General features: G+C 37.1%; 1 protein-coding gene across 1 annotated transcript; it reads right to left on the bottom strand.

The window, feature by feature from the left end:
• Nucleotides 1-17,520: 17,520 nt before the first annotated feature.
• fgf1b (fibroblast growth factor 1b) lies at nucleotides 17,521-20,183 on the bottom strand. Its single transcript, XM_059525666.1, has 4 exons — nucleotides 20,067-20,183; nucleotides 18,410-18,701; nucleotides 18,072-18,175; nucleotides 17,521-17,823 (listed from the first exon to the last, which is right to left on the bottom strand). The coding sequence occupies exons 2-4, from the start codon at nucleotides 18,681-18,683 to the stop codon at nucleotides 17,620-17,622; spliced, it is 582 nt and encodes a 193-aa protein (XP_059381649.1). The 5' UTR covers nucleotides 18,684-18,701; nucleotides 20,067-20,183; the 3' UTR covers nucleotides 17,521-17,619.
• Between the last annotated feature and the right edge of the window lie 4,270 nt (nucleotides 20,184-24,453).

The raw sequence follows: 24,453 nt of genomic DNA, 5'->3' as shown, positions 1-24,453 counted from the left end.
AGTGGCTGATAAGGGTGATGTCATACCTACGCTTCCTGGGGATGTGAGTAACTGTATACGCTGTGCTAAGGGGCACAGTGGGGAAACCTCGCCAGAGCACAAGTGCTCTGAACACACACACACAACTCTGTGAAGGCCGTGTCTAGCTCCATTGCAAAGCTTTGCAAAACATTTGAATGGTACTCATGCATCCTGCTAATCTCAAGATGCAAACATTTTATTTTTTATGTTTATGGAGTGATTTTGCTTATTATGACTTACACAATTCTGATATTACAACTTGACCTCATTTTTTAGTCCATATCTTGATATTGTGCATGTCAGTGTCTAACCAAGCGAACAATCAAACAAATAAATAAATAAAGCAGTACTACAATAAATGTACTTTATGAATATGAATAATGTTGCTTTTGATTATAACTAACCTTTCTTTACCTGTCGTTCCTTTTGAAGTCAGTATGAAATAAAATAGTTTCTATTTACATTCTTTATTTACTTTTCTGGTCTGGTCTTCATCAATACTTGCATTCCAAAGGGGGGAAATATTTATAATTAAAGTATTTTCCAATTTTTATAATTTAAATTGATAAAATATAGTTCTGTAGCTAAACAAATTAAATTAAATTAAATTAAATTATAATCATTTCAATAAAATATTATATCATGCTTTTAATCAAAAGCCTCTAATTCACCTCACTTGCAAACTTTGGTATCTTACACCTACCTTCCCACCCTTTTTTTTATATCCTGTTTCATTTGTAAATACATCCCAATACGGAAGTAAAATGTGTTTTGGAATAACATTTCATGTTTATTTTGAGCCCAACACCTGCATTACCTGCTCTGAATAGCCCAGTTGTCTTGTACACATTCTTTTCATTCTACTAACACAATTCTCTGGTTCATGTCATAAAATGAGGCATACAACAGAAAACAATTCCTTTTGTCATTGTCAAATGAAAATCTAAGCCCTTTAAAGAATGTAAACTGATATTTCCCCATTTATGGTACGGAAACGTGAGTCTATATGTATCAGTCAGCAAGCTGTCCTTTGCCAAGTATCTCTTTCCTGTAAGAGATTACTGTCTTGGAGGTTTGCTATATAGGTTTAAAAAGATCAGGATGTGGTCCATCTTGTAATTTACACCATGAAAAAAAAAAGGAACAAGTAAAGTTGCTCACAATGTAAAACCAGCAGAATGTCAGTCGTTCAGTGCTCAATGTTTCTCTCTTTTGAAGATCTTGAGTCAGTTGTGTGTGAGATTTAAGGAGTGAATGGACAGAAGTTCTGCTTCTTCTCCTCACAAACTTTCACCCACATCCTTTTAATTCCACATGCATACAAAGAAGCAGGCGAGCAGTGATGTGTGAGCTGGCCTCCACCGGCAGGGCCCCAAAGGCTGCTGTTCTTCTCTAGTCTACCATGGAACTGCTCCTTTCACCGGCTCCAAAGGGACCTCTGATTAGAAATCCTTCTCTTGCTGTGGAGTCTGACAGAAGCTAGCACAAGGACAAAGCAAACGTTAAGTCTTCATTGTTCTGGTTTTAAGCTGTCATTATCATTTATTTAGTATATAGGTTACAGCAATGTATACAAAAAAATTCACAAAAAGCTAAAGAATGACACTGAAACTTTGCAAACTTACACTTACCTGAGAACAGTGTTAGTTTTACGATTCAGTATGAAAAAAAAGAAAAAAAAATGTATTATATATGTATATATATATATATATTATACAGTACAGACCAAAAGTTTGGACACACCTTCTCATTCAAAGAGTTTTCTTTATTTTCATGACTATGAAAATTGTAGAGTCACACTGGAGGCATCAAGGGCTATTTGACCAAGAAGGAGAGTGATGGGGTGCTGCACCAGATGACCTGGCCTCCACAGTCACCGGACCTGAACCCAATCGAGATGGTTTAGGGGTGAGCTGGACCGCAGACAGAAGGCAAAAGGGCCAACAAGTGCTAAGCATCTCTCGGGGAACTCCTTCAAGACTGTTGGAAGACCATTTCAGGTGACTACCTCTTGAAGCTCATCAAGAGAATGCCAAGAGTGTGCAAAGCAGTAATCAAAGCAAAAGGTGGCTACTTTGAAGAACCTAGAATATGACATATTTTCAGTTGTTTCACACTTTTTTGTTATGTATATAATTCCATATATAATTCCACATGTGTTAATTCATAGTTTTGATGCCTTCAGTGTGACTCTACAATTTTCATAGTCATGAAAATAAAGAAAACTCTTTGAATGAGAAGGTGTGTCCAAACTTTTGGTCTGTACTGTATATATATATAATTCTATAAAATAATACAATTAAATTAAAAATAAATAAAATTCAGTATCCAAATCTTACAACAATACAGTCAATGTCTGTTAGATTTTGGATAGGACTCAAACTTAAAAGAAAAATGTAACAAACTTAAAATTATCTTGAATAAATGTGATTTATTATAAGAAATTTATAAAGAAAAAAAAATTAAAACAAAAATTAAGTGCTTGTATTTTTTTGTTAAATATATTGTTTATTGTGGTAAATTGTTTATATGTTGTGTTTGGAAATAAGTATAAGTGTAATATATACAGGTGCATCTCAATAAATTAGAATGTCATGGAAAAGTTCATTTATTTCAGTAATTCAACTCAAATTGTGAAACTCGTGTATTAAATAAATTCAGTGCACACAGACTGAAGTAGTTTAAGTCTTTGGTTTTTTTAATTGTGATGATTTTGGCTCACATTTAACAAAAACCCACCAATTCACAATCTCAACATATGGTAACATGCCAGTCAGCTAATCAACTCAAAACACCTGAAAAGGTTTCCTGAGTCTTCAAAATGGTCTCTCAGTTTGGTTCATTAGGCTACACAATCATGGGGATGACTGCTGATCTGACAGTTTTCCAGAAGACAATCATTGACACCCTTCACAAGGAGGGTAAGACACAAACATTCACTGCCAAAGAAGCTGTCGGTTCACAGAGTGCTGTATCCAAGCATGTTAACAGAAAGATTAGATTTGATTCAAACACTGTTGGTTAGATAGCTAATGTATAATGCTTTCAAAAAAATAAATAACTTGATAATACCCTATCTATAACCTTATCAACAAAACAAATTGGATGGAGTTAAAGCTGAATTAATCATTCTAGAGAAGACGAATGAATAAATGAGCTGCATTCTGAGCACTGTAAAAACAGCAGTCACGGAAGAGTAAAAAGGAAGACTACAGCGCACAGTTAGACAAACAGCTCATCTCTCACACAGATCTGTGTCCAGAGCTCTCAGACTCTTCCAGACAGGAAGCGACACGTCTCTCCTGAGGACTACGGCCAGTAAGCTTGAAAATCCCCTCTAACCACCTCTTACCACACCCACTGCAGCTCTAAGGCACCTTTATTACACTCCAGCAGCCTGTCCTACCAGAAATGAACTCTCAATGCAATGCCAACAACACCTGCAGGCTTCCTGACCAACCCATTACTGTAAATACACAGATGACTGATGCACTTACATACACAGGCCTAGCATTTTCTGTAATGCTTCTACAGGAAAGCTGGAAGTTCTGTTCTATTGTAGGACACAACTGAAATTTAGTAGGGTGTTTCAATCAGTCATCAGAATGGTGGCTTCTTTTTTATAAATCTGAGAATTGATAAAAGACAAGGTTTTTTTTTTTTGGTACAATAGATGCCAGGTAAAAATCCTCTTTATACAGCATTCTGTTTATTTCTTCTTCTGTTTTTTATGTGCAGACTTTTTTAATATGATTACAGATTTTAAGTCACTTTCGTAATATGTCATTTTTGATCTGAGATTAGTGCTCTGTGTATTTTCATTTTAATGTGAGGTTAGTTAGTATTGACATTTTATTGTAACAGCAAAATTATTCAGTGTTCCTTAATGACAAGTGTTTGCAATAATGCTGAAAAAGTCCATTAGAAAAAAAAATATCCCTTTACTACTTTGGTGTGAGAAATTCCTGCAAATGGTTCAGTGCATGAGTGATCTGTCTAAATAAATCAAACTTAACCGTGAACTTTTTTGAGAACCTGTTCATAAGAGTAGTACATTTTAGCATTCTTTTAAAAAGAGAATGTATTATAACAGTAAAATATACTTGTTCAAATTTTATTTAATGTTTTCAAACACTTAATGGCAATATATTTATAATTAAATATTTTTGTTACAATTAAATTATCATTTACATTTTTATTCATTGCAAGTAGTTCAACTAAAGAGTGCCTTTTGAGTTTTACTTTTTGAACTTAAGTAGGACTTAAGTATGTTTAAATGTCTTCAAAATATGGATAATGTGTAATAAAATTAATAACCAAGTTTTTTAAGTGTGCTTTAGTATGTCAGAAAACTAAATTAGTGTACTTCTTTGAATCATGATTTAAAATCATGATTTTAAAATTTAATTTAAAAGTAAAACTGTGAATTTGACATTTGTAATGATATCAACCTTCATATTCATCCGGAAGAAGGAGGCGGGAACCGGCGGACAATCAACAACATTTTAATAAAACAAAATAAACACAAAACAGCGCACCAGCCCCTCACGGACGACTGGTGCGCATAAAATAAAAACCAAAACACAACTAAAAACCCAGGCCTGGTCCTCTCTCGTCCTTCACTGTCGTCGCTCCAGTTTTATATCCTTCCATCTCCTCCATGGGCCTCGAGACCGGTGGGACGAACAGGTGCAGTTCATCTCCAATCACTCCCCCGGCCTCGCTCCCATGTCCCTCGGCCCCGCCCCACTCGTCACATACCCCCATCGCCCCTCGCAGGCCGGGGGGTACTCCCGAGACTGCGCTCTACTCCCCCCCCCCCTCCCTCCGGGGGGGCCGCTCCCGGGGACCTGCGGGAACCTGGGGGTAGGACAGGCGAGGCGAGAGAAAAGGAGATGGAAGGAGGAGCGACAGAGACGAGAGAGGGGAGAGAGGAAAAAAAAAAAAAAAAAATTCCGGTTCCCAGACGCACCGCTGCTCGGCCCTCCACCAGCTGGGTGATCTCCTCCGCGGTGCCTGGCGGTGGCACTGGACGGCCCTCGGCGGACGGCACGACACTCCTCCGCCGCCCGGTGGACGGCGACGGCTCCTCCGGTTTTGGGCAGCCGGCAGGAGTCCCCCGTTCCCTGCTCCTCCCCGTTCCGGCGGAGGCAGCAGGCTCCGGCCACCTGGCGAACGGCGCCGACTCCTCCGCTCCCTCACGGACGGCAGCCGTCTCTCCACATCGTGGGCGGCCGGTAGCGAGCTCGCCCGTCCCCGGCAACTCGCTCCAGTCCACCGCCTCGAGCGTCCATGGCGGCACACTCCTCGCCAGCTCGATGGCACCGCGGATTCACCACAGCGGCGAGGGATCTTCAGCAGCGCGTCCCTCCTTCTCCCGGGTTTCGGCACCACTGTAACGATATCAACCTTCATATTCATCCGGAAGAAGGAGGCGGGAACCGGCGGACAATCAAACAACATTTTAATAAAGGAAAATAAACCCAAAACAGCGCACCAGCCCCTCACGGACGACTGGTGCGCATAAAATAAAACCAAAACACAACTAAAAGCCCAGGCCTGGTCCTCTCTCGTCCTTCACTGTCGTCGCTCCAGTTTTATATCCTTCCATCTCCTCCATGGGCCTCGAGACCGGTGGGACGAACAGGTGTAGTTCATCTCCAATCACTCCCCCGGCCTCGCTCCCATGTCCCTCGGCCCCGCCCCACTCGTCACAACATTATTACAGCATATACAGTTACATCATTAAGTAAACCTAAGTGTTCTTTCATTTCATTAATATTATATACTTTGCAAGTACAGTTTTTTAATATACTTAAATGGTTTGAAGTAAACTAAAAGTTCGATAAACTTAAGCACACTTCTTTTTTACTTATAAATAATATAATAGGCAACTGTGACTAGGAAGGAAAACCTTTTGATGTTTGATAATGGAGAAAAAAGAAACAAGTAGACTAGGCTGAAGCAGGGGGCCAGTTCTCCTCTGGCTATACAGTCCAAATATGTTTGTATAATGTGTTTGTATACTATATTCTGAAAAGGTCCTACTGCATTTAGGATTCTCTGAAAGGATGTTTGACTCTTCTGCGTAATGTCTCACAAATCTACATTTATATCCTCCCAGGAAGTGTCTGATCATCTGTCCTAAAATTAGGACTTTGGTCAACAGGGACTTTTAGGGTCGGGGGAGTGTTTGCGTGGCTTCACTCGAGACATCCCGTCCACAGGAAGCTGCTCCGTACCTCCTGTGCCCGGCCTGATCCACTCCCACATTGAGACAATGGCTCGCTTCAAAAAGGCTATTTGTTTGGACATTCCTGTGAATAAGGGAATAATTACAGCAGCTATCCTGCTCTTTCACAAGAGAGGATGCAACTCAAAAAAGAGGCAAAGAATGAAAGACAAAAAAGAATGGGTGTGTGTATACATACATAAGTATGTGTGTGTGTAGCCTGCAGCACTGACATCATAAATGGAAAGAGATGCCTGGGTTATACTTGGTATGTGAGGCATTTACCATAAATAGGGCCACGACTCAGTGGTTTTTGTTTGTTGTTAGGTTAGACAGTGGCTATTTTAATTCCAATGGGATTCTATGTAGAGAATGGCTGGAAAAGGAAAAAGGAAGTGATGATGGACGTTAAAACATCAGACATTCAGAGGCCACATTTGTTTTATAGATGACGGTCCTCGGATGTGCTTTTATTAGGAAAAAGGAGGTGCGCATGTTACACGCTGCCTTCTAAATAGAGATTTTTTTTTCTATGAGAACATTAAAGGAATAGTTCACACAGGAATGTAAATTGGCATTGTTGACAAATCTAGTTACAAATCGGTATTATTTTTGTCACAAAAAAAAAAATGACAGAAAAGCACTATAAAAAAGGGATGCCGATATTGGATTTTAGCCAATCGGGTATACCGATATTGTTCAAATCATTTTGACCGATACCAATACCGATATATTTCCTTTTGTTTAAAAACAACACCAAGTCTCTCCTATGCAGAAATTATAACTTATTTGTTAGAATTAAATAAACAGTAATGAAGTTTTTTTTAACGCTACATTTAAGCTTTTTTTTAATCCTTATAATTTGTTTGAAAAATAACAAATTATATATACATTTATTTAATTTACAAGTGTCATGTTTGATTTTTATTTGTTTTTTTTTTCATGTAAGATGAGGCTTCTGACCTTTCATATGACATCAATTACTGCTTTATTTAATCAGAAACAGTCTATATGTTATTTATGTAGGTTATTTTACTTTTAATTTAATTAGAAGTAGTCCAACAGCGCCCCCTACGGATTAAAACTCCTTACAGAACGGGCGTTAGGACCTGGGGGAGGATGCTGCTGCATGTGCTACTGTTGACTCTATCATAAACCGAACGCATTCTGTACTGCTTTCACAGATTAAAAACAGTCAATCTAATCATCATTCAGACAAAACTTTGCTTCAAGAATGAGCCACACTGACCTGATCTAATCACTAGCACACCCTGAGCACATGTGAGTTCATGTATTCCTCTTATTGGCAAGACATCGGCATATTTTTTTCATACCAGGCCGATGCCGATATTTATATTTAAAGCCATTATTAACCAATTCCGATATCAGCCCGATAATATCGTGCATTGCTACAATAAAATGATCATAAAAGCATCCATACAAGTCATGTGATATATTTCTTTTTAGAATAATGCAACTATTTTTTTGTGAGAAACACAGTTAAATAAAAAGTTGGAAATCATTGATGTCAAATCTGGTGTACCGATCAGTGTCAGGTAGATTATACTTACAAACTAAAGCCCATTACTGACTACAGCTTAAATGATCAAAACTGTAGTAATCTAGGTTACTTATTTTAGGTAATGCATTAAACATTACATTTCACCATGGTTTCCCAAACTGGTCTTAATGTAAAAACTGGAGTTGATAAAAAGCTTCCTCAAAGATATTTTAAGTAAATATTTTATGTCAAAGGGATTTGGCTGACAAAAATTCTCTGCATTTCATGAAAAATATTAATGAACATGAAAACAGCAATGACATTACACGCCCCAAAGTCTTCTAGGTATGAAATATTTTTGTTCAGAATTACTGAAATTCAGGAACTGAAGATATGATGAAGAATAAGTGTCTTATAACTATTCACCACCATTGTTTAGTAATTTGCATAATTTAGCAAAATAATTTTTTTGAGATTATTTTAGAAAGGAAACTTTAAGAAAGAGAATTTAGAATAAATTATGGATAAAATACATTTTATGAATAATATGTAATCATGTATTCCATAAAAGTAACTGTAATCCGATTATGAGCATTTAAAAAAAATGTAATTTAATCCAGAGTACTCCATTTTTTAAATCTGATTACGTAATCCAGATTACATGTAATCAGTTACTACCAGCACTGTTACTCCCAATATACACAAACATGAAACATTTGAGAGCTCAGAACTCACCCAAAAATGAAAATGCGGTCATCATTAACTCACCTTCATTTATTCCAAACCTGGGTTACCTTTTTCTTCTTCTTCTATGAACCCAAAAGAAGATATCATTTTTTTTTTAAAAATCATTATGAAGCCTGATTTTGTTTTTGATGTTGTTGTCGTGTTCTGCAGAATTTTGAGTGAACCCTTATGTCATATTTATGTCATATTTGGTTAGTGTAATAATTTCGATTGTGACGTCAGTTGACCAAAATTCAAGGTCAATTCAACTTTGTCAGTGTTAATTTGATGTCCAATACTGACATCAACTAATATGGATAACTGTTGTTTTTAGTTTGTGTAACTAAAATCCACTGTTAAGTTAATGTCAAATTTGCATCAAATACTGATGTCACCCGGTTTTCATTCTCAACCAAAATGCAACGTCGACCTGACATTACATTGACATCCTGTGCCTGCTGGGTTCATGTTTCCTCACACCGCATGTCTTCAGTAGACTTTAGAACAAATCGCACCATTCACTTTCATTGTGTGGAATAGAGCGTGCAAACATTCCTCTAAATATATCTTCTTTTGTGTTCCACAGAAGAAAGACAGTTAAATAAGATTTTTAGGAGAACCCGGTTATGTTATTCCTTGACATATTTTAAGACAATTTTCTCAAACCCCAATGACTGGGCTTCTGTGCAGAAAACAAGACAAAAAATGTTTTTATTATCATAACATGTGCTATATGATCCAGTTTCATGGCAAAAATAAAGCTCTTCAGCACATAAGAGGGCAGTTTAGATGAGAACAGTCTCTGACGGCCACTTAATTATTGAAGCTAGTGTCAATATTCTCTTTCCTGAGGATGTATAACAGCTCATCAAAGAAATGGGACAGGGATAAAAGAGTGTAATATTCCATTCACACTCTCCTGCCAAGAGGGTTTATAATCAGGAAGTATGAAAGACAGGAGGTGGACTTCCTGTGCTCTGGATGGAGATGTAATAACTTGTGCTGTATCACATCCTGGGAATATCGAGAAGGCATCCTGCAGATAGCCTCGCTTGTGTTAGTGTGACGCACAAAGGGAGAGTACAGCTGCCATGTATTTGTTATCGGAACGCCGCGCTCATCTTTAGATAGTTCGGAGGATGAGAGACTATTTTTAGCTCTTTCCGCCGATGAATCGGCCAGTTATGTGCCTAAGAATGGGAGGTGTGACAAACGAGAATGTGGTGTGTGAACTGGGCTTTCTGGTTGTTATGGAAATCTCGCTGATATCTCACAGCCTCTCACAGGAAGTGGAAAAGGTGAACAACACACTGAATGCGTGAGTTACTAAGCACAGATGTTCCCGAAAGACTTGGCCAAGTCAGTTCTCAGTGTCATTTTTGACATTTTAGTTTTGAAATATTGCATAATATGTCACAAGCTTTTTAAATCACTATTCGCCGCAAAATATAAATCTATTGCATCTTACTTTATAGTTTGGGCCAACATTCCTCAAATCTGGCAGGAGCTGTACTGATTATAATTTTTTTTTCCATTGAGGTGATTTGGTTTTTAGTTTATAAGCAGCACAACTCTTTCCAACAGTGATGATAAATCAGCATATTAGAATGATTTTTTGAACGATCATGAAGACTGGAGTAATGATGCTAAAAAAATTCATTTTTGCATCACTGAAATAAACTATATTTTAAAGTATATTAAAATAGAAAACTGTTATTTTAAATAACAATAGTTTTTTACAATATTAATGTATTACTATATTTTTTTTATCAAATAAATGCAGCCTTGATGAGCCTAAAATACTTCTTTAAAACAACTAAATATCTTTTGAATGGCAGTGTGTCATAAAAAGCTCAAATGATCTGATATTTTGAGAGATGTATTGACTTTTACACACATGAGGGTCTACTGTCCTCAGTGACACCATTTTCATGTTTTATCTTTTTGACTCCTTCATGTTTCTGCATGTTGGTTACACAACATGATTTTGTGGATTTTATAAATACATAGGACAAAAGAGAGAGAGAGAGAGTCAAGACATTGACGCAATAACCTGGCAGCCTCCCAGGACAATGTAGCATTGGGATTACTGCACATGAATTATTGCACTGTGGTGGATGAATCTCACTACATAACCATATATGGCTGAGTGAAAATTTCTGAGACCAAATATTGATGAGTTAATTGGTACTACAGAGTGCTTCACAAAGCCTGGAAAACCTGGAAATGAGTTTTAGCACTTCTGGTTCCAACGCCATGGAGATTGGGGTTTCTGGTTAATGCCTGAAGTAAGGTCTGTGGTTAACACAAGCTCAAAATATTTCACATTTTATTCTATGACATAAAGTACATCAGTAAAACCACCACTGTGATTTTTTAAAAAGGTTTTACTTAAAGGCAGTTGCTAATTAGTTTCCAAAATGAGACATTAAACATCATCATGCCCAACAAGTAAATTCATCTACTCACTAGTACACCTTTATATCCTGATTGAGTTTAAATTCTTGAAAATCTTTTAGGGAAGAGGTTTTAAATAAAGACTAAAAGAGTTAAAGCGTATTAGTGACATTGAAGTCATGTGACCCTGATTGATTTCGTTTATAGCCTGTGTTTAGCTTTTTACTTCCTCGGATTGTATTTAGGGTTCAAAAAATCATAGTTGTTAATTTTTTTTTAGTTTTTTGTTGAAAATTGTCATGATGAACAAGGAACTCTGAATGACAATAATAATAATAAATAAATAAAAATAAATGAATAAATAAATAAATACATAAATAGTTAATTGTTTAAAAATTATATATTAAATTTTTTATTTTTTATACCACAGATATATTTGCTAAAATATGCTTTAAATGTATATTTGCAGAATTATGATTAAAACCATATTTTAAAAACATAAATATATTTAAAATAAAACATAATCTCAAAAAAAAAGTATCTCACATTTAAAGAAAATCGTGTCTATAACACATATGTGCATATAAACATTTTTAAATAAAATTAAATGATAAAATAAGCTTATGAAACAATATAATATTATGATTATTATTATAAAATAAGCATGATTAGATTATTAGTAATGTAGTTTTGATCTCTTGGCTATTCCTTCCACATTTAGCACAAATGGATGCTACAGTAAAATTGGAAATGTATTTTCTTGCCCCTGAAATACATTTTGAAATATATCTTGGTACTGTAGATGAGGGTTGAAACTAAATATATTTTCTGTTTCAAAAATTCATTTCATTGAGCTTCACTGTTTACAACATATATTTTGCATATATTTATATCCAAAAGCCAATGTAAAATTATTATTATTTATTTTTTTATTTTTTTATTTTATTTTTTTGAGGCAATCAGGGTGATGCCGACTTCGAAGCTGGCCTTCAAAAATACACTGAACAAAATTATAAACCCAACACTTTTGTTTTTGCCCCCATTTTTCATGAACTGAACTTCTAATACTAGAAGTATTAGACTGAAGATCTAATACTTTTTCTATGTACACAAAAGGCCTATTTCTCTCAAATATTGCTCACAAATCTGTCTAAATCTGTGTTAGAGAGCACTTCTCCTTTACGATCCCCGATCGTCCCTCAGATGACAGCCCTGCAATAGTGTTACAAACGAACGCTTAAAGAGCACAAGGATTCCTGGAGAAAGTGTCCACACAGCCCAGATCTGCAGTTTTGAACACTAGAAGGGCTGGATCCTAATAAGCTGATCCCCGAGGCCCTACCGCAAGCATGCGAGGCGCACCGTAAAGAATTCTCCATTCCACCCCAACACCCCCCACCCTCTTCTTTCTTCCTCCATCCTCTTCATATCCTCCCCCCTTCAGCCTCATAGCTTTCGCAGCCGCTCGGGACGTTGCAAAGTGCTTCAGCAGATGGAAAGCAGTCTTTAATTACACTGGAATCAGCTGACCGGCATGCATCCCTCTCTTTCCGTCCTGGATGGAATGGAACACGCTCCGCTTCTAGATGAGAGTTTGAAGACTAGTCTCCGGAGGCACGGTGCAGAGGGAGGGGGTTTGTGTGTGTGTGTACTTGAGGTAATGATGGAGTGTTTGTACAATTTTGGGATGATTTGTCTTCCGCTTTGACAGGGGTCTGTCAAAGTGCTTTATAATGCTGGTATCTTGGCTGCAGTTGCGCTGGGGGAGTCCCAGAGGAAGCTGTTGCTTGTTCAGTTTACAGTGAATGGCTCCCTTCCTGCTCCAACCGTGGCCCCAAAGGCTGGAGGCCAGGGTGCAGGGCTGTGAGTGTGTGTGTGTGTGTGTGTGTGTGTGTGTGTGTGTGTGTGTGTGTGTGAGAGCTCTCCCCTGTGCTTGTGTGGGTGGATATGCAATCTTACATCTGTTTGTTTGATAATGTGTGTGTGTTTGTCTTTTAAAGCTCACAGATTTGCTTTATTAAAACAGTTCTTGGACTTTCTTATTTCATTCTTCAGCTTTTAACTGTTTACAGAAGGGAGTCTCATTTCCTAGCATTACTGCTGCAATTAGCCATTTGTTTCAGCTGTCGCTCCATAAAGTTCAGTACCTTTACGTAAGCAAGACAGCCCATTATCTGCATTCTTTTGTCTATACTAAATATCAGTTTGCATCCTGTAAATAATTTACAGTCAAACTCTTACAAGAAAGTTTCAGTAATATATTCTGAGGTTACACAGAAATGTGTGGAGGATTGCCATTTTCTGCCCAAGTCAACAGAAAAGTGGCTCATTAGATACATTACCGCCATCTGCTGGGGAAAGTACAATCTGTGTCCAACAATTTTCCTGATGAATTTTACATTCGATTGAAAATTGATTTTCTCAAAAACAAAACAGTGGAACAAAACAGTGTCTTTTCCCAGAACTGACTTTTTTCCTGGTTTATCAGTTGCCAAGCCAAAAACATAACTCCAAAATCTTTAAAAAAGTAATTACACAGCTCTCCTCAGTGCGCTGCAAAATTAAAACAAAAATAACAGAGACTTGTTTCTGTTGTATTAAACTTCTTTTTTTCAATCAGAGATGTAAAAGCTAACCTTAAAATAATAATAATTGCCTGAAATAAAGTTAATTAAGTATATTTGGCCAGTAGTTGTATAATTACAAATCAACAAAGTATATCTATCTATCTATCTATCTAGATATATATATATATATATATATATATATATATATATATATATATATTAGGGCTGGTAATTTAACGCATTAATTAGATTAATTAATTATGGGGAAAAATAACGTGTTAAAATTATTAATGCGTTTGATGCACTTGCCCCATCCCAGACTTACTGTATGTGGATCATCTGCCATTTGATACAGTCGACTGATGACTAATATGAGGCAGGGCAACAATTTACTGCGTGATGGAGCCTAGAGAATATCCCTAAAATTCAAGATATGGGGCAAAACGCCCGTTTGAGATTGTGTCTCATATTTACATCACATAGTTAAAGGTACAGGTTGTAGGACCTGCCACTAGAGTGCGCACTACCAAAACAATAACAATCGCGTGCTTTGATGACGCTAAGAAGGAGCTTGGAATGATGGGATATGTTGTCTTCTACCCAACCGCTGACAGCCATCAATCAGACGGAAAGATAATCATGGATTTATTGGATGATTACTGTTTAGTCAGATGATATGAAAATGATAACCACTTGTTCAACACATATATACACTTGTGTACATTCAAACACAATAATTGGGCATACATAGCAAACGCGAGTTCAACAATTTGCGCTAGTAGATTACATACAAAGTCAATGCAAAGACGCGATCAGACGATGGATCAGACGCGTCCTCGTGCGGGCCCCGTGTTTGCCGTGTATGTCCCATAATACTAATCTTGTTGGTCGTTATAATAGCATACATTTTCTGTAAAGATACAAATCAAAACAACTCACCTGTCGAGTAAAACACAAGCGAGATCGGCATCTCTTTCTAGTTGAAGTTTGTCACGAAGCTCTCTCCATCTAGAAAATGGAACATCTACATTGATCCTCGCTCTTTCTCTCCTCTTGTCCCAAACTCTTCTTGGGTCGTTTGGTTGGCCCGTACGCTAACGTTTACGGGAGCTGTCCTTGTCGACAGAATGAGCGGCAGACGGTAAACAGTAATTATGTTCCATAAATAAGTAACACAATCCACCATAAAACGTGCAAGAAAAATTAAATAAGGAACTGCTTGAAGCAAGCTAGTGGTTTGCTGGACGCTAGACACTGCTTCCGCATTTGTCCAGGACACTGTTGTCATGTGGTTTCTACGTCAGTAAAGGTAACAAAGGGTAACTGACGTCAATGACAGGCGACTGCACTGCCCTGTGTCACTGTTTAGAATGGGAATTTTCTCATGATTTACAAGTAGTTGAAAACATTAGAGATATTGTTAGTAATCAGCTGGACAAAATATATAACACTAGTCTAGTGGTTTTTGGATATTTTACTGCAAATATCTTACAAATTGTACCTTTAAGAAATATCACACGAGAAGTAGGCTAAGTGCAATATCACACGAGTACAAATGTGATATTCATCGTATACAACAGTTCATTAAGAACTTAATATTGTGTTATTTTAGACACAATGTTGACAGTTTTAATCAATTTTGCCAACCAGAAGATGAAGACAAAGCAGAACTGTTCATCCCCGAGCAATCTACAGCAGTATTTCATTACTTGTTCCACATTTTGAATGAATTTGGTGAACCATTTGGCACATTGAACCATTATTCATAGTCGCGGTGGCTTTGAAGTGGCACTGCACAGACCGATCTGTGTTTGACATCAAAGTACAGCGAGAGCGATTCAAAAGCACAAGGAGTCGTCTGCTCTCTAAGCTCTTGTGGTTTTTTGATGTCACCCACCGATCGGTCTGATGCTGATGATCCACTTCAGGTCAAACAAGCCTAATGATTCAATGAACCATTCATAAAGAACCTTTTACTTCACTCCTGAATGAATCAGCCATTTGAACGAATCAAATGAATGAATAAATGACTCAATGACTTAATCATTAAGACATTTAACACCACCTACTGGCAGTTTTAGTTTATTATTTAGAGTATCATTTCATTAAATAAATAATTTACTATTTTCATAGAAATAATAATAAAATAAAGAAAACAAATTGTTAAAGTTTGTTTAGGCCACGTGGGAAGTCGTGGCCTAATGGTTAGAGAGTCGGACTCCCAATTGAAAGGTTGTGAGTTTGAGTCCCGGGCCGGCAGGAATTGTGGGTGGGGGGAGTGCATGTACAGTTCTCTCTCCACCTTCAATACCACGACTTAGGTGCCCTTGAGCAAGGCATCGAACCCCCAACTGCTCCCCGGGTGCCGCAGCATAAATGGCTGCCCACTGCTCCGGGTGTGTGTTCACAGTGTGTTTGTGTGTGTTCACTGCTCTGTGTGTGTGCATTTCGGATGGGTTAAATGCAGAGCACAAATTCTGAGTATGGGTCACCACACTTGGCTGAATGTCACTTCACTTTTTTTTTTTTTTTAAAGTTATAGTTCACCCAACAAAAAATAACAATTATGTCATCATTTACTCACATGGTCCAAAAGAGTAGGCTATATGTAATACATTTTATCAAACATTTTTTTTTTTTTTGCTGAACCTACTTTTTGTAATCTCTGTTTGATGCTTTACATAACAATGACTTTAAATTATCTTTTGGGAGTAATTTCTCCAAATTAGATGTGCGATTAATTCAATTAATTAATCACCACATCATGTAATTAATTAGATTAAAAAATTTGGATCGCTTACCAGCCCTAATATACATATATACATGTATATTATATATTATATATATATATATATATATATATATATATATATATATATATATATATATATATATATATATTGCACTTTTGCACTTATTGTTTGCAATTTTGTAATTATTAAAAAAAACTATGTTTTTGTTGATTGAAATTAAGCTGAATTAAAACTTAATTCTTTTTAGCTGAATTAACACTTTAAAAAAGAAACAAAAATGAGTGCAAACTAATGGAAAAAAAGAAAAGTACTTAAATTACTAAAATAAAACTAAAGCTAAAGAGAAATATTGGGGGGGGGGCGGTAAAAATGACACATATTAAAATTTATACAAATTTATTAAAATGTTTATAAAAACAAATGATAGCAATGAACAATAATGCTAAAATAACACTGTTTGATAACATGGTAGCATGACTGATAATCATGTAAGAAACAATACTGGAGGTTTATCAGTCTCAAAGAGCTCATTAGGTAGATATTGTTTAATTGTTTAACTCAATACTGTGTTCAACATTACACCGGGCCAAAGAAAAGCTCTTTTGTTTCCCTTGGCGTATTTTATATCCTCCTACTGCTGCTAAACACATGCTCTAATTACTGCTTTATACAGTCCAAAAGCACAGTCAGGTGGGATGCACAGAGCAGAAAAACTGAACAAAAGTCCAAAAACTGTGCTGTTATTATAATAACTTTGGTACACAGTACATGCCAGAAACTCTTCAAAAAGCGTCATCAACAGGTCTGAGTTGAATATATATATATAAATATAACGCTTATTGAAAGAATATGTTTTAATTGTGTACTTTAAGGATTTGAAATATGTGACTTCACAGCTGTTGTGGATATATTTTGGATTCACAATCATTCTAAACGATAAACTCCTTTGATTCCAATGTGTTTGTAACAGCGTCATCAGTTTTATTGACTTTTATTTGATAGTAAATGGTTAAAATGGGTTTTTTTGCACTACTAAAAGTACTTTTCACAGTATTTTCACAGTGAAGCTAGGCTATTTGAGATATATTTCAGTGCTTACGTACAGCCTAAATATACAGTATATGTGTACTTATTCAGTAGCCTTTATATGCAGCATATTAACAGAGGAAAAGGATCAGGCTATATCATAATAATTGTATTTGTTCAAAACAATACAATGGCAATCTTTAAGAAAAAAAAAATCTTCATTCACATTCACATTAACTGACAAAAGACATATATACATAATTCTCTCTCTCTCTCTCTCTCTCTCTCTCTTATATATAAATATATATATTTATAATGGCTAATTAAGCATTGTCTTTGCATTTAGAGTTTACAGTTTTTTAGAGAGCTTTTAAGGGCCTCTGATCAACACACAAGTTACTGTATGCTGCCATCCACTGGAATTGGCAGGAAGTAGATTGCATTTTGGCCCTTGTGTGTTTTGGAGCCGTCTTTTGCCCATCCATTCTTTCTGATGCCCACGTACCAGTCTCCGCTCTCCTGATACCTCTGTGAGCGGTATGTGTTGTAGTGGTTCTCCTCTATCTTCTCAATGAAGTAACACTCATCGTTCAACATGACCTGACACACAGAACACAGACCAGGGGTGTGTTTCTTTACAACCGTCACTTTAATGAATCAGACTTCAGGATTTCAACAAGTTTAAACATCATACTCTAGTTTTAAAAACTCAAATCGATGGAGGTGTAAATATGTGCATATGGATATATGAAATATTTAATTCAGTGCATTAAATGGTCATATAGGTTAATGCATTTTTGTGTTCAGAATTACATTACATTTTATATAAAACTAATTAAAAAACTTACAGTGTCGTAAAGTTTTCCATATTTGTCCATTGCCAGGTATAGTCCAGTCTCATGACCCCTAATGGCCACTAATCCTGCTTTCACTGCTTTTACCTTTAAAATAGCTGTCATACAATAAGTTTTACAGTAAGGTTACAGGTTCTTTTTATGTTACAAATTAATTAGCCTACATTTTTACACTGTATATTAGTAGTAGCTAGTAAGCTTTTATCATTATTTCAGATATCTTAGTTAACATTTTTACATATTAGAACATACTTTATGTCTCATCTATATCAAGTATGCTTGGAAAAATAACAAAAAATAAATAGATCAAATTCTGTATACTGCACACTTACTGTAAACGTCGTTCTCTTGTCGACTCGCGTCCACAGTCCCGTTAGGTTGGATCCGGAGATGGTATCCTCCATTCCTGCAGTAGAGTTTTTGCAGAGAGTAGTGTTTGGGCTCTTTCTGCTCGGTGGTCGTCGGTAGGAGTGTGAAAGCGGGGATATCCCGCTCGTTCATGTCGCAGAAGTGCTGCTCTGAGACGCGCTGTAGCATCAACACCCCCGTGACTGAAATGGATGCGTCTTCCGAGCTCAACTTCCACTTATAACAGCTATGCGTCATCAGCCTCCTTCACACCGTCTTATTATAAACAGGTCAGAAAGGTTATACTATTTTGAAACATAATTATAGTCCTTATCATTTTGGTCCACAAGAAGTATACTACTAATTTGTAATATTGATTTTGGAAAGAAAAAAAATGATATCTATAATTATATTGTTCTGTTCTTTATAGGCCTATATAAAGTATACATAGACAGTGTAATCTAGGTTACTGATTTTAGATGATGTATTCTGACTACTTTTTAGATTACTTTTTTATCTAACTTGTTTTAGATTTACCAGTAGACATACCATATGGATGGATTGTAAAAAAACAAACAGAGAATATATATATATATATATATATATATATATATATATATATATATATATATATATATACACACACACACACACGCATTCCATTTTCCATTTCCATTCCATTCCACAAAGCTAGTCAAACATAAACATTTCAAATCTATTATTTAAACCCTTGAACACCAAAAATAGAAATATGAAATTTGTTTACCTACATTAAGCAACACTGAACTGTGAACTTGCAAATGTGCTGTTAAATTAATTTAATATTAACTTCCTGAGAGATATTTCACTTAAATATCACATGTCAGAGTGCTTTGGCTGACAAAAACATGCGGAAATCCCTTTGTTTCAGACATTGTCTAATTAATTACGTGATCCAGATTACATGTAATCAGTTACTACCCATTTCTGTACGTAAATATGTGTATATATATATATATATATATATATATATATGAAGAGTTCATGTCCAAAAGCCTCTAAATGCCATCTGAAAATTTCATCTAAAATAAGCATTTTTATCAGGCTGCTATGCTTAGGTTTTCATTTTACTCTAATGGCAATGTATAGGTCATTTTATATGCAATTAAATTGATATATATATGTGTTTGTGTGTGTGTGTGTGTGTGTGTGTGTGTGTGTGTGTGTAATCTGTTATCACTTATCTCAAAAGTAAAAGTATTGATTATTATTAATAACTTGATATTTATTGCCATTATTGTAAGATCCAGCTTGTAAGCAGGATTGACAGTACATATGCACAAGATTCACATAATGCTGAAGCTGTTCAAGAACCCTACTTAAGGCCAAAAAGGTAGTCATTACTAGTTTTGTCTTCATTCACCTCAACAGGCCTCAGCCAGACAGCACGTCTGAGGTGGTTTGGAAAGCTATCAGAGACGTGGTCGGGAGTAAGAAAAAACAAACAGTGCAGGAATTTTCCAAGCAGCCACTGCACAAATACATTGTATTTATTGAAAATAGAGCCTTAGTGCCAGACAGGTTGTCGAGAATGCCGAGCAAAGCAGCCGGTGAGAATGACGTCCCTCAGCAGAGTGCTAATGAACGACGCTTGAGACTTACCTGTGACTTTGTTTCAGAGCTGCAAAGAGAAATGCAGGCTCATTGTACAGTATCTTTGAGCTTTTTGACTTTGGATACCCAGGTACTCCTGGATGGATGACTGGTGTTACTGGATACATTCAGACAAGCGTGTGTGACGTGGGCCTGCGATATGATACCATCTGGTCATCAGCTGACCTGAACTCTTCACCGTGTCTTTTCACTGAGGCATTTGCTCGGTTCCTGTCACTAGATGTGGTCAGATCTGTTAGAAGATATGTGACCTCATCCTGTCCAGAGAGTGAACTGTGTTGTTCATTTCAGGACATGCTATATTTAGGTCTGAGCAGTTTTCCTGAACCTTTGACATACAGTAATAGTATAAATGTGTCGTTACTAAACATACAAACAAATGACTATTTATATATCAGTTTGTGTTCTGTATTTTAAGATAACTTTGTATAATCCAAATAAGCTTCACAGATGCCTATTGGAAAGGGTTTAAACAATATTTTTCATGCTTATTCCATGAGCCATAAGCAATTATTGCACATGCACCTCTGAAAACCGGGACTAACAGTTTACAGGCAGCAAACAATAAATGTCACGGTTCTTACATTGTAGGACAGTAAGTATGGAAGCCCGTTTCTGCCACAAAAAAATAAAACATGGTGATTGCGACTTTTTTATCTCACAATTCTGACCTTTTTTCTCAGAAATTTGACTTCACATCTCAGTTTTTTTTTGCTTGCAATTTTCAGTTTATATCTCACAATTCTGACTTTCTTTTTTCCCACAACTGACCGTTGGGAAGCCCCATCTACCTTAGTTACTGTTGCAAAGGGTACAATTCAATTAATTTACATTTAACCAGCTTAATATGAAGAGACAGTGAAATGTGTTTTTGCCATACACTGTATAAGACGCGAGAACAGTCCGCAGTATGGACTCACTATCTTTAACATTAGCTACTTTTAGCCAGAGATACCTTGCTGAAGTATTTTATCGAAAAGATTTTATTTTATAGAAATGGAGAAAGATGTCTATCTTCCTTGCCCCTTACTTCACTTTCCTCAACCTCAGTGAGGAGTTTTTCTCAGCCTGGAGATGGAAGGTTTTTAACCAAAACACAATCAATGATTAATACAATATACTATTGTTTCAGGGCAGATCTGACACCTATAAAATAATGCAGTCTCTGTAATTCTGTCTGAAGTTAGGGTTTTTTATGACACTGTGCTGATTTGATTTTGAGATATGTTTGCAGTGTTTTGGCAGACAGTTTATTGTGTTAATGTGTTATTGTATTTTGAAAAGTAGTGGTGGAGTTTAGATTACAATGTGTGATTTTGAGCATGAAACAATACATTACATTTTCATGACAGCACATCTGCACTGCAAAAAAATGTTTTTGTTGATATAAGTTAAAACTACACGTGCCATTTTTAATCAAGCATGAACGCTTACTTTCTTGAGTTGAAGCAACATATTATTACTTATTCTAATGTTGAAATGTAAGTTGTGATAACTAATTGAAGCAATCATTCATAGCTTAAAAATGATAAAACTGATCAAAACTGATAAAAAAATGGATCATAAATTTACATTTAAAATACAGTAGAATTTCCACGATTGCATTATACTTCTGCAAGCTTTAATTCATTGAATTAATGTCCCTTCTGGAACACATGGTGGCAGTATACTCCATGTCAGAGATGCAGATGGTTGTGCAGGACCAAGTCATGAAATTGATATGAGGCAGTTCTTATGACACTGAGGTTCTCACGCCTTTGGGCATGTGTACATAAGAATTTATCAGCCATAGGCATTTGGGAGTAGAAACTGTGCAACACAAGATTCAACATGTTTCTTTCTTAACCATTATATTCACACGTCTTGTAGCCTGCAGTTAATCTGCATTGCTCTTCTCTGGGTTAGGCATTATAGAAGATGGCAATTAAGACCCACAGGACAACAAATGTCATGTATGTCTCAAAAAAATCCATGTTCAACTTTCTCAGAGCGACATTTCTTTGTTGCACTGTCCCTGTTTTGTGTCATTTCTGCATTTAATTATTAATGCAATTGTGTCTTTCTGTTTCTCTGCAACTATAGCAACACCAAAGTGAACTTCCTCAACCGCAATGGCAATATGGCATTTGTTCTTGCTTCAGCTGATGTTATAAATATCATTTTTTCATTATCAGTGTTGCTTGAAATGTCTTCAAGAGATACAGACAGGTTTGAACAAGACTCTGAAATATATTTGCAGCAAAAGTGAAACAAACTATTTTTCAACTGTCCTAGTGCAACTGAGTGGTCTATGCCATGGACAGGAATGAACCTTTTTTATGGTAACATTTATGGTCACCTAAACTGCTTCTGCAGAGTCATAAACCCATGACAAGGGTTAGTTTTATACTCTGAAAATAGCCTATATGCATTTTTGCTTTTATATTTCAAATTTATGGTGCATTTTAGGTGGTTTTGGTTACATTTTGGTGGCACTCTAGATAGATAGATAGATCAGAATCAGAATCAGAATGAGCTTTATTGCCAGGTATGTTTACACATACGAGGAATTTGTTTTCGTGATAGAAGCTCCGCAGTACAACAGAATGACAGTGACAGAACATAAAACACATAATAAAAGAATATAAAAATACAAAAAATACAAATAAGTAGACAAGGAATGACAATATACAAATTGACAATTGTAGGCAGGTATATTACAAAAATGCAGTTATGTATGTACATGTATATTATGTGCAAAATTTAAGTGTATACTAAGAATGTGTGTTAGATAAATTAAGTGTATGTGTATATAAATATACACATACATTTACAATATAAATATAAGTGTAGTGTGTTCAGTGTGTTCAGTGTGTATCAGCTGTTCATAAGATGGATTGCCTGAGGGAAGAAACTGTTCCTGTGTCTGGTCGTTCTGGCGCTCAGTGCTCTGTAATGTCGACCAGATGGCAACAGTTCAAAGAGGGAGTGTGCTGGATGTGAGGGGTCCAGAGTGATTTTAACAGCCTTTTTGCTCACTCTGGATAAGTACAGTTCTTGAATAGAAGGGAGGGTTGAACCGATGATTCGCTCAGCAGTCCGGACTACCCTCTGTAGTCTTCTGAGGTCAGATTTAGAAGCTGAGCTGAACCAGACAGTTACTGAAGTGCAGAGGATGGATTCGATGATGGTGGAGTAGAACTGTTTCAGCAGATCCTGTGGCAGGTTAAACTTCCTCAGCTGGCGAAGGAAGTACAACCTCTGCTGGGCCTTTTTCACAATGGAGTCAATGTGAATGTCCCACTTCAGGTCCTGAGAGATAGTGGTGCCCAGGAACCTGAATGACTCCACTGCAGTCACAGTGCTGTTCATGATGGTGAGTGGGGGGAGTGCAGGGGGGTTTCTCCTGAAGTCCACGATCATCTCCACTGTTTTGAGCGTGTTAAGCTCCAGGTTGTTGAGAGTGCACCAGACAGCCAGCTCTTTAACCTCCTGTCTGTAAGCAGACTCGTCACCGTCCTGAATGAGGCCGATGAGTGTGGTGTCATCTGCAAACTTCAGGAGCTTGACAGAGGGGTCCTTAGATGTGCAGTCATTAGTGTACAGGGAGAAGAGCAGTGGGGAGAGAACACAGCCCTGGGGAGCTCCGGTGCTGATTGTACGGGTGCTGGATGTGTATTTTCCCAGCCTCACTAGCTGCTGCCTGTCTGTCAGGAAGCTGTTGATCCACTGACAGACGGAGGTGGGCACGGAGAGCTGAGTTAGTTTGGGCAGGAGGAGGTTTGGGAGGATCGTGTTAAAGGCCGAGCTGAAGTCCACAAACAGGATGCTCACATAGGTCCCCGGTCTGTCTAGGTGTTGCAGAACATAATGCAGTCCAATGTTTACTGCATCGTCCACAGACCTGTTTGCTCTGTAGGCAAACTGAAGAGGATCTAGCAAGGGTCCAGTGATGTCCTTCAGGTGGGCCAGCACCAGTTTTTCAAATGACTTCATGACTACAGACGTTAGAGCCACAGGCCTGTAGTCATTTATTCCTGTTATTTTGGATTTCTTTGGGATGGGGATGATGGTGGAGCGTTTGAAGCATGAAGGGACTTCGCACAGCTCCAGCGATCGGTTGAAGATCTTTGTGAAGATGGGGGCCAGCTGGTCAGCACAGGATTTCAGACAGGCTGGTGTAACACAATCTGGGCCTGGTGCTTTTTTCCTTTTCTGCTGGGGGAGAGGGGGGATGCAGGAGGTGTGAATGGTGAGAGTGCTTGATTGGAGAGGTGATCAGGATGGGTTGCAGGAGCTGTTAATGGTGTGAACGGTTGTTTGGAGAGGCATTCAGGGTTGGTTGCAGGAGTTGTTATTGGTGTGAACGGTTGTGTGGAGAGGTGTTCAGGGCAGG

The sequence above is a fragment of the Carassius carassius genome, chromosome 36 (assembly GCF_963082965.1).
Source record: "Carassius carassius chromosome 36, fCarCar2.1, whole genome shotgun sequence".
Lineage (NCBI taxonomy): Eukaryota > Metazoa > Chordata > Actinopteri > Cypriniformes > Cyprinidae > Carassius > Carassius carassius.
The sequence above is the reverse complement of the archived record's forward strand: the minus strand, read 5'-3'. Positions and strand labels throughout refer to the sequence as shown.

Coding starts and splice junctions, on each gene's coding strand:
- fgf1b (XM_059525666.1), bottom strand. CDS start 18,683: ATGACGCATAGCTGTTATAAGTGGAAGTTGAGCTCGGAAGACGCATCC. Junction 18,176..18,409: donor ACAAGAGAACGACGTTTACA/GTAAGTGTGCAG, acceptor ATTGTATGACAG/CTATTTTAAAGGTAAAAGCA. Junction 17,824..18,071: donor ATGGAAAACTTTACGACACT/GTAAGTTTTTTA, acceptor TCTGTGTGTCAG/GTCATGTTGAACGATGAGTG.